The following is an 11,490-nucleotide window of genomic DNA, read 5'->3' on the forward strand; positions in this document are numbered from 1 at the left end:
TTATCAATCACAAAAGCTACTTTAAAAACAATCACATTTTTAATAATAACATTCCTGGTATTATATAAATTTTTTTATTAAGATGAATTAATCAAAATTTTAAAATACTATTATTAAAGGCTAGAGTGAAATATATAAAGTGCTTGAAGGTGGTAAGTTGATTATTCATGAATGTATGCATTACACATACCAATCATGTAGATTGTTTTGGTCTAGCAAAGACGAGTGAACTTTATAGCATTTTAGATGTGTCAGGTCATGCATGAGCAACTAGAAACCTAGCTTTTCAAAAATCAACTCAATTCTGACTTTTTCAATTTGTTTAATTTTATACCAACACACATCTTTATGTATTTTTTAAAAATAATTATCAACCACAAAAGTTACTTTCAAAACAAACACATTTTTAATAATAACATTCCTGATATTATATAAAAAATTTCATTAAGATGAATTAATAAAAATCTTAAAATGCTATTATTAAAGGTTAGAATGAAACACATGCTTGAAGGTGGAAAATTAACTATTCATTAATGCATGCATTACACATACTAATTATGTAGATTCTTTTGGTCCGACAAAAATGAGTGAACTTTATAACATTTTAGACATGTCAGGTTATGCATGAATAACTAGAAATATAGCTTTTCAAGAATCAACTCAATCCTAATTTTCTCAATTTGTTTAATTTTACACCAACACACACCTCTATATATTTTTTAAAAATTAATTATTAGGAGTCAAAACTATAAACTTTTCCGTGTACATAATTTCTCTATGTATGCAACACACACACACAGAGACACATACACACACACACATATATATATATATATATGAAGTGCATACACACTTTCTTAGACACTAGTTATTTCATGGGACTGTAATTCTCTATTAATGACATGCATGGAAAATTAATGATATATATAGAGAATTTTTATATATTTAAAGGTGTAAAAAAATAAAATTTAAAATAAAATTAATATTTTTTATATTTTTTAAGAATTATTTTTAATATAAATATATAAAAATATATTAATTTAAATTAAAAAATAAAATAAAATTATTTTAAAAAAAATCTTTTAAAATATAAAAACAAATTGACTTTTAGATGACCTAGGTTCTTGAGGGGCCTGAAAAGGACAGTGGGGTTCTGTAGATCTGCCCGTAGACGGGTCAGCCCAGAGCCCAATTAGAGTCTTTAAAATGTGGTTCTCCGTTTTTTTTTTAACAGTGAAATATGATCCAATTTGATGCTTGGCAGAAGCCTAAGTCAATTTCCTTATCGTTGAGGCCGGTCCATTTCAATGGCTGGCGAGCTTAAATGCAACCCAATTGGTCTTCGGAACCCAAAGAATATTTAAACTATGGAGTTCCTCCTCCGAAGTTCAAAAAGGTATGGAATGGAAATTGACGACCGTATCGGGAGTTGTTAAGGTTTTTTTTTTAAATAAAGAAAAAATTCTAATGTGAACGAAAATTTGCCGGGGGCATTTAATAAAATTAAAAAAATAATCATATACACTAATAAATAATAAAAATATATATAATCTCAAAATAGTATTCGAAAACACTTTGAAGCCAAAATATACCGTTGGAATTAAAAAAACAAAAGGCAACAAAATTAACAATCTTTTTATAGTTCATTAGCTTCCGGAACTTCATGATAGTTTATTGCAGTTGAAAATTAATTAACTTATTATAGTTCTCGTGATTCCTCGTTTTGATTTTAATACTCTGCCAGATTTTTTTTTAGTGAAAAAAGAAAACCCCTTGAATAAAAGCAAGATATTCTTCTATACTCCTTTTTTGTTTAGCCAAGAGTTATTTTCACAGGGAAGTTTTTGCGTAGCATAATCAAAATTGTTCATTTGGAGATTCTAAGAAAATACGTTATTGCTTGTGATGGAAACATTCCAAACAAATTTTAGTTAATTATTTGTAGCTGAAGTGAATTCATCACGGCAAGTGGCATGAGTCATGATGGATAGCACATACAAACCACAATAAAATCCAACTAGCAACCTGACGACAAAACAGTGACCAAGCTGCCGATTATATAACCTCTAGATTATCTATTGTTCTTGGAGGATGATGTCCTTATACGAGCTGCTAACCAAAGTTTTTTTCAAAACGAAAAAAAAAGAAGAAAGAAAAATCCTTCAAAAACGACAGTCCATCTTGTGATTTCGCTCCACAAATTCTACACACCTTTTTTCGCTCTACAAGTTGGCGTAACATCTTAAATTTGCTGTCATGTTCAAGTTCGTCATTGCGCTGCGCAGGTAAAGGGTCTAATCAAGGGGTCCGTTCAATTTGAAACAAACAAATTTGCGGAGTCCAGCTAAACTTCCTCGAACATGCACAGACCAGACAACAGTAGAAACGAGAGAAAAAAATGGCATGCTTTCCATTGGTTGCTAAAAAGACTGTGGAAGGAAGAATTGAAGTTTGGATTCTTTTGTGTCCATTCAGAATCCAAAATCGTATAAAAGAAAAATCACAAATGCTACAGAAAAGGAGTGCGGAAATTGTAGTTATGTGCTCATAAAGCAACGTTTCTGCTTAAGAGTCTGATAAAGATGCAAATCTTTAGAAGATTATGAGAAAATGAAGTGCACTGACGAGCTATGAAAACTTCTTTTAGACTTTTACTGCTTGTTACAATGCGATACGGATGGCATCAATGTACAGCTAGCAGGGACAGAAGCAACAAGCTCAGGTTAAAGCAGATTCAAAGATGCCTGTCTTCTTTGGGTTGGGCTCTCGGTGGAGCGAAGTGATATTTAGCTAATGAAGCATGCTAAAGGCACCTTCAACAATGATTGTTTCGATTAATTAAGAAAAGATTTGATCAAGTTGGGACTGTTCTAGGCTCATGCCCCGCTTGCTGCCCAGCACCCCTCAGGAAGTGTAGTGGCTGTAAGGGTGTTTCTCCAATTCTTGAAACATCGAGAAATTGCTTTGCCTTTAAACTACCAAATTGCCTTTAACATCAATCATGCAGGGATTAGTAGCCCAGAATACATCACTGCAAGCAATAACAAAAAAAAATTTACACATACAGGGTTGACAAAGGGTCCCTGATTTTCAATCTAATTTCACATCTCAACCTAACGTAACGGAGAACAATGAATGTTACCAGTAAATGCCGCAAGCAAAACAACGAAAGTGCCCAGAAAAGAAAAACAAATCACATGCTTTCCTGTTGGTTCTAAGAAGAGACGAGGGCAAAACAACCAAGAAGAAGTGGGTTTTCACTGTACTCTTAGCTAACCAAGGAGACATGAGAAAAATAATTAAAAAAGGTTATTAGAGTGCAGGAATACGATACTATAATGAGTTTGTGTGAAAAGTTATGTAAACGGTGAAATAGAGATTCATTCTAGAGGAACCGTACAGGAAAGTGAGAATCACGCCACTAGAAACGCCAATTTTTCTTATTTTTCCTACAACTAAGACCAGGTAATTCACGGCTAGAAAAGCAAGCAGAACCCTGAGAGCGTACTATGCTCATAAGCACGCTTATCCCTGCGTCTTCCGCTAATTTCCTGAGATTATACAAAGATACCACGTAGCATGAAAGCCTAACTAAACTGGAACGGTTTGCCCAGACTCAGCCGTGGATCCGTTTTCTTGCTCACCTTCACCAGACATTTCCTCGAGTGATTTTCCCTTTGACTCAGGTACTAAGAAAGTAAAAATCATTCCCAGGAAATTTATTACACCCAGAACTATAAGAGTCTTCCTCACTCCAATACCATCTGCAGCATACAAGAACCCGAAAGCACCCACAATTGCCCCTGCCTTGCCAGATGCAGCTGATATACCATGGCAAGTAGACCTCAATCTCGCTGGGAATATCTCCGCAGGAACAACAAATGTGGTGGCATTGGGACCAAAATTGGCAAAGAAGAAAGTGAGTGAATACATCGCAACGAAGCCAATTCGGTGGTCAGGCAGAGTCCAATGATGGTAAGGGATAGCCAAGGCAAACATGAATACTGTCATGAAGAAGAATCCCATCAATTGAATTGCAAACCTGCCAATCCTGTCAATAAATGCAACAGTAAACCAATAACCCGGAACCGTGCTGCAAAGAGCAATTAGAGTCTGTGCTCTAGCAATTTTAAAGACCTCTTCAAGGGCATTCATAGTTTTGGGATTAGGAATCCACCCAATAGCACTGAAAATGTCCTTTTGAAACAGATTCTGGCTGTAGAATGCAATGTCTAACAAGAACCAAGTGGTAGTGGTTCCAAGCAAGTGGAGTCCATGACGACGAGCAAATTGTGTAGAGAAAAGACCAAAATCATTCCCCTTTTCCTGTGACATCTTCTCAATTTTCTCTTGTTCTGACTCCAACTCAACCTCAAGCACTTTTGCCATGTCAGACGCAGCCTGTTTAGCATTCTTCGCAACCAAGGCAGTGTAACGCGCAGTTTCAGGCATCTTCATTCGCCAGTAATAAGTAAGAGCAGCTGGAATTGCACCAAACATCACAATAATCCGCCAAGCATAATCAGCTTGAGGCACAGTAGAGCCAGCTGGATCAACTTCAAAAACTGGGGCAGGAAACTGGGCCTTAAAAGCTGCAGAAATTATAATAGCGACCATCCCCCCAGCCAAGATTCCAAAACCTTGCATGGCAAAAACAGCTGCAATGAAAGCACCGCGGGTCTTTTTATTAGCATACTCAGACATGATTGTAGCGGAAAGTGGGTAGTCACCACCAATGCCAAATCCAAGCCAGAAGCGAAAGAAGCAAAGAGTAGACATAACAGCGGTAGGATTTTTGCCAAAAGAGAGGCCAGAAGCAATGGAGCAAATGACCATGATCATCAACGTCATACCATAGACACGTTTTCTGCCCATTTTGTCACCAAGCCAGCCAAAGAAGAGCTGACCAGAAAGGGTGCCACAGAAGGCAACACCATTAACAGCTGATGACACATTTGAAGGTAAAGCTCCCGGAGTATCAGAACCTGGCTGGTAGTAATATATCCGACCCAGCAATTTGGTCACAAGGGAGATGCAAAAAAGATCGTATGCATCAGTGAAGAATCCCATGCCAGCAATCACTATTGCTGTGAAATGGTACCATTGTGTTTTGGCCACATCAAGTGCATTAAGCACCTGCAATTGTTCCCTTGCCATGGTTTTCCCTGGATTTATGGAACAAATATCAATCAATAAATCGGCATAAAAAGCATACATAATACTTCAGAAGGGAAAAAAAAAACAAACACTTCTGGAAGTTGTTTGTAGTGAACCATTGACTCAACCTGTTGAAACTAGAAGACATGTGAGTGTCCTACAAAGATGGTTTGAGAAAAAGACATGAAAGTGTTAATCATGTTCCAAAAGGTAAGGTCCACTGCCACACGTCATTACGACAACTGAACTGACGCAGGAAAATTAAAAACAACAATCAAAACAGCGAAAAGTCAATTAACAAAACGAAAAACAACCAAATCTTTAAAACGGAAATAAAAGAGTAAAAAAATTGTACAGTGGCTGATGGGTGTTCGATATTTTAATCAAGTGCTTTTGAAAGTATTTTTTAAAAATAAATTTAAATTATATATTTATTTTTTAAAAATTTATTTTTAATATCATTACATCAAAATAATATAATAATATTAAAAAAAAATTAAAAAAAATTCAAAATTTTAAAAAATACATAGCGGTGAATTGAAAAAAAAAAACGCTAGGAGCATTTCTAATAAAAAATCCTATTTAGAAAAACTAAATTGATAACAAGACTTTTTAAATGGTGTATATATAATTTTTCTTTTATATATATGTACTCTAATAAAAAAACTACTTAGAAAAATTAATTATATTTTAACATATTTGATATTAATATAACTATTTATTAATAATAACCAACTAATATAACTTCAATTAAAAAATTTCTTTTACATAAAAATATATTAAATAAATCGGCATACAAAGCATACATAATACTTCAGAAGGGATTAAAAAAAAAAAAAACCTTCTGGAAGTTGCGTGTAGTGAATCAGTGACTCCACCTGTTGAAACTGTAATACTTGTGAGTGTCCGACAAAGATGGTTTGGGAAAAAGACATGAAAGTAATTAAGTTCCAAAACGTAAGGTCCACTGCCACACGTCATTACGACCACTGAACTCACGCAGGAAAATTAAAAACAACAATAAAAACAGCGAAAAACAACCAAATCTTCAAAAAGGAAATAAACGAGTGAAAACATTTGTACAGGTGGCTGATTGTGTTTGATATTTTAATAATGGGTTTTTTTTAAAATATTTTTTATTTAAAAATATATTTAAATTATATATTTTTATTTTTAAAAATTTATTTTTAATATTATTACATCAAAATAATATAATAATATTAAAAAATAAATTAAACAAAAAATTCAAAATTTTTTAAAACAAGTAGCTGTGAATTGAAAAAATAAACGCTAAGAGCATTTCTAATAAAAAGACTATTTAAAAAAGCTAAATTGATATCATGATTTTATAAATGATGAAAATATAATTTTTAATATATTTAATATTAATACGACTATTTAACCAACTAATATAACTTCCATTACAAAATTTCTTTTACATAAAAATATATTAAATAAATTTTAGCTTTTAACTAACATGTAAGAATAATTATTTAACTTAAAAATGCTATTTTAACTTTTTCTTTGGAGATGCTCTAAAAATCGCCATTGTTCTACAAAGTACTTGAAGGGGTTTCTTCCTCCTCCATCTCTCCATCAAAAGATCAATCAGGCTAGAAAAGAAAGGGGTACCTATCTATCTTGTTTCTAATTTCAAGAAAGAAAAAAAGGGGGTTAATTAAGATAACAAAATTGAAGTAAAAATCATCCATGATCTTAATTAACAGGAAAAAAAAAAGTATTTAACGAAGCAAAGTGGAAAACAGAGTGCAGCATGCATGTACCTCAAGTGCAGCAGAGAGAGAGAGAGAGAGAACAGCACAAAAAAGGATTATGAGCGCTCTTAATGTCAAGGAGAGGTGCTGGCTAGGTTTTGCTTTTTATTATAAGTAATCAAGGGACGAAAGAGAATTATGGAAGAGCAAACGTTACGAAGAGCAGTAGTTCGAGAGAGAGGGAGATTGGAAAAGAAAGAGAGAAAGAGAGATTTAAGTGATCGCGAAGAATCACAAAGGAATGTACTATCTATCTATATATCTCTTCTATGTATAGTTAATGACTCTGTGAGAGAGAAGAGATGAGAGAGAGAGCAGGCAAGGGATGGAGGGATAGCATGCAGAGGTAGTTGCGTATTTAACTGCACCGAACCCTCTCTGCTTTCGGATTTATTTTTTTCACTGCTATTATTTATGACCTTAAGAGCTTCTGTCAGTTCTTTATCCCTCCTGGCTGCATTATGAGGAATTTCTTCTTCTTCTTTATACATATTTCTTTATTTAAACAAAAAAAAAAGTGTTACGTGGGATCGAATTTATTTACCACCAAATCCAATTTTGGACCGTGTGATGACAGTATTGAGTATTTGAAAAAACACAATTTTTATTTGGGTTTCTAATTAGTATTAATATATTATCAATTAAGTTTTTCATTTACTTTATAATTTTTTAACAAAAAAAAAATTATGTTTCTTATGTAGTTGGAGGAGGGAACTTATGGACAGAAAGATTTGGTTGAGGATTTTGGAAATTCGAGGTTTTTTTCCTTGAGATTTACTAAATAATTTATCTCGTTTGCTCCTTACGACATGCACTTTGGTTCCGAATCAACAGATTTTTATTTTTTTTAACCTTTTGGAAGAAGGACTGCCGGATGATTTCAGCAAGACTTTAGAATACGTTTTTTCTTAACTTTTTAATTTATTTTTTTATATAAAAAAGGTTTTAAAAATACAAATGAACATTTAAATAGTGTTTTGTTTTGGTTAATTGTGTTCTTAAAAAAATTTAATTTTTATTTTATTTTTAGATTGTTTTGATATAATAAATAACAAAAATAATTCTTTAAAAAATATTATTTTAATATTATTTAATGTATTTTAAGTAACTTTTACAGCAATATTAAACACTCTTAGTGTTATCATTTACAGAGAAAAGACAGAACACCATGTTACGTGACTTGATTAGAGGACATGTTATAATAATATCTTGTTTATTTTTACGTTTTAAAAATAATTTTAAAAAATTTAAAATTTTATATTTTTTTTACTTCAAATTAGTATTTTTTAGATCATTTTAATGCACTGATATCAAAATTAATTTTTAATAAATAAATAAATATTATTTTGATACATTTTTGAGTAAAAAATACTTTAAAAAATAACCACAACCATTCTTTCAAACACACTCTAATATTGCATGACTCATTGAACCGGTAACTGTCTTTCAGCTAACTTAACCTTCCCTGTCCCTCGGGATCAACAAGAAATAATATAAAAATATTTATCTTTTATCCATCAATTACACCTTTCTGTCTTATTTTAAGCCTTAGCTTACCTTCTTGAACAAACTTTGTAAAGGAAGTTTTTAGTTTTTAAAGCATTGGATTCTCATCAATATTTGTGTTATTTAAGACAATATTTTCGCTTCCATTTTATCCACCCCTGATCGAATGAGTGCTTCCCTTAAAGCGAGACGCTCCCCTACTAATGTATTTTTGCACCTCACAACTTCGACAAACTGCTTACCCCTATTTATATTCAATGTAAAAGCACTTAATTAGTGAGCTTTTACATACTCTTCTATTAGTGATTATTTTGAAGCAAACCTCATGATTGTCTATGCACCCTTATCTCTTTTATTACTAAGTAGACATTCAAGAGTCATAATTGATGATTCACACTATTTCTTTATTGTCGACGAAGCTTATCCCCCATCATCTAATTAGCTGACCTTGCTTGATCTTATTATTTTGAGGTAATATCTAACATTTAGAGTTTGTTTCAATTTAGTACAACTCTTGTATCCTGCACAAAAACAATGTTTTACATCTGGATGTTTTTGTTACTGATCAATGCATCCTAGGGAGAATCAAGTAGTTTTAGGTTCTAGTAACATTTCACTCCTCATCACAAACTCATTTTATGATTATTTAGTTGGCAGGATTTTGACAAAAAAAAATGGTTAAGCTTTATGTCAGGCGGTTACATTCGATGAGAGAAGTTCAATGATGGTTGTGTTTAGCCTTTATTTTGCTAGAAAAGGTAGATTGGTGCTTAAAAATTTTTATGGTTTATGGTTCTTTGATTATTTAACTAATGTTTTTTTATTTTCATGCCACAAATGAGTTTATTGAGTTTTTTATGGTGTTTATCAAGTATTTTCTATGAAGATTCTATTGAAATGGGTGTATTTGGTTTAAAAGTTGAGAACTTGACTTTCCAATGATTTTTCAATCACATGAGATAGCTAAAAATGGATGTGATTCAAAAGTTAAAAACTTGACTTTTTAATGATTTTTCATTCACATGAGATAGCTAGAAATTAGATAGCAGCGATGTGTCGTTTACTTTTTTTTCTTTTTTTAAATAAAAGGTCCACTCTCTATTGCACATGTATATATAAGTCCATGTTTTTGGGTCTGGATTTCGAGGCCCAAATAATTTTGGGCTCGAGTACTTGGTCGTGTATGTGGGCTTGACTTTTTTTATGGTTTTTTTTTTTACAAAAGTTTTAATTAATACCCTCCCTCTTTTGTATATATTTTTCAGTTTATATTAATTTTTTATTTTAATTTAAACAAATACCCTCTTTTTCTTATTTTTAAAATTGTTTTGTTCAATGTTGTTATTTTTAATTATTTTTTATTGTTATAATATTTTAAAAGATTTTTATAATTTATTTTTTCATTTACATCTGATATAAATAAATTATATTTTTATAATGTATTTTTTATATAAAATATTGCTTATTCATTATGAGAATAAAGATAAATAAAAAATAAAAACATATAAAATCAAGAGAAAAAGGTGTGTTAGATATTTATATCTATATATGTCTTTTGTTTTTAGAAGAGATATTAGCTTAACAATTTAGTATTTAATTATTATTAATACCTATTTCATACTTGAAAGATTCAACTATTCTTAAAATTTATTTTATTAAATATAAATAATATATTCACAATATTTAATTAAAAAACATGATGCAATAAAACATGTTTGGATTCCGTAAGAGGAGCAAGTCTTACAACACTAGCACAATAAGCTTCTTTTTTTCATTTCTAAGAAATAGACAAGGGAAGCTTCTTCTTTGCTTCTGTGAAACGTGTATCACCATCCATCTCTTACTGTTTTATCTTTTTCCAAAGTTGTAATTTTGTCTTTTGAGATTGCAAAAAATATAAAAGGTAGCCATTATCGGTACTTTTGGATATTCACCAAACACTTTTATATCTAGTACATATTTATATTTAGAGTTTTTTTATGCATTTTAAAAGTATTTTTGTTTTTAATTATTTTTTTTATATTTTCAAATTATTTTTGATATATTAATGTTAAAAATACTTTTTTTAATTTAAATTTTTTTTTTAATATATTAAAAAAATTAAAAATTAATTACTGATAGATTTCTAAATTGTGCTAGATGCGACAAATGTGATCTATAAATTAAAGACACGGATCAACATTTTCAAGTTTTGAGCAAATTGCTACTGGCGAATGCAGTGTATGGCACTATGATTATGATGGGAAGGGTTTTTTAATTTTTAAATTAATATATTTTTATATTATTTTAATGGGTTAATATTAAAAATATTTTTTAAAAAATGAAAAGTATTATTTTAATATATTTTAAAATAAAAAATATTTTAAAAAATAATTATAACAACACGTACAAATACCCTCAACTTCCTACGTGATGTGATCGGGAAATGATTGATAGACCAGCTACACAGCTCTGGTCTTTAATGTCGTCTGGATTAGATCCCAGTCTTTAATCTTTGCATGGGAAGTCAAAAGTCAACAAGTCAATTGAAGCATGAAAAATTATTAGAAGCTACCAATTATTTTATAAAAGAAATTTTAACAGAAAAAAAAGTAAATATACAAACTTTTTAATTTTTTTAAATCTAATTAAAAATTAAAGATTTTATACATGTATTTAATTCATTTATATTAATAAATACAAAAAAAATAAAATATTAATGTGTCTATTCAACTTGTCTAATTGAAGATTGAACAATTTTTTTCTAATATTTAAAAATTAATGTGTAGGTGTTATTAATATATTTTTTTTGATAATTGAGTGGAAAATATAACTATAAATTAAAAATTTAATACTTATATATATAGTAAAAATAAAAACATATAAATTCACAAACTAATTTTTAACATAGCAAATCAATAAAACAATCCTGCAATTACTATAATAAAACATTATTTTCTTAATATTTGTATAATAATTTTTCAAAACAATATATGGAAAAAATATAATAATAAATTATATAAAAATATATATATATAAATAGGTTAAGTGTAAAGAATAAAAAATAATATTT

General features: G+C 30.3%; 1 protein-coding gene across 3 annotated transcripts; it reads right to left on the bottom strand.

Annotated features, from left to right (window-relative positions):
* Window positions 1–3,320: 3,320 nt before the first annotated feature.
* On the bottom strand, window positions 3,321–7,317 carry LOC105129928 (inorganic phosphate transporter 1-4-like). 3 transcript variants are annotated; one of them, XM_011032203.1, is made up of 3 exons: window positions 6,942–7,317; window positions 5,999–6,044; window positions 3,321–5,165 (listed from the first exon to the last, which is right to left on the bottom strand). In XM_011032203.1, the coding sequence occupies exon 3, from the start codon at window positions 5,155–5,157 to the stop codon at window positions 3,592–3,594; it is 1,566 nt and encodes a 521-aa protein (XP_011030505.1). In that variant the 5' UTR covers window positions 5,158–5,165; window positions 5,999–6,044; window positions 6,942–7,317; the 3' UTR covers window positions 3,321–3,591. The 3 variants fall into 3 exon arrangements, with proteins under 3 accessions (XP_011030505.1, XP_011030504.1, XP_011030506.1); XM_011032202.1 differs by lacking the exon at window positions 5,999–6,044 and having other exon boundaries at window positions 6,942–7,315; XM_011032204.1 differs by lacking the exons at window positions 5,999–6,044; window positions 6,942–7,317 and adding an exon at window positions 5,286–5,458.
* Window positions 7,318–11,490: the final 4,173 nt, after the last annotated feature.

The sequence above is a fragment of the Populus euphratica genome, unplaced genomic scaffold (assembly GCF_000495115.2).
Source record: "Populus euphratica unplaced genomic scaffold, PopEup_1.0 scaffold17.1, whole genome shotgun sequence".
Lineage (NCBI taxonomy): Eukaryota > Viridiplantae > Streptophyta > Magnoliopsida > Malpighiales > Salicaceae > Populus > Populus euphratica.

Coding starts and splice junctions, on each gene's coding strand:
- LOC105129928 (XM_011032203.1), bottom strand. CDS start 5,157: ATGGCAAGGGAACAATTGCAGGTGCTTAATGCACTTGATGTGGCCAAA.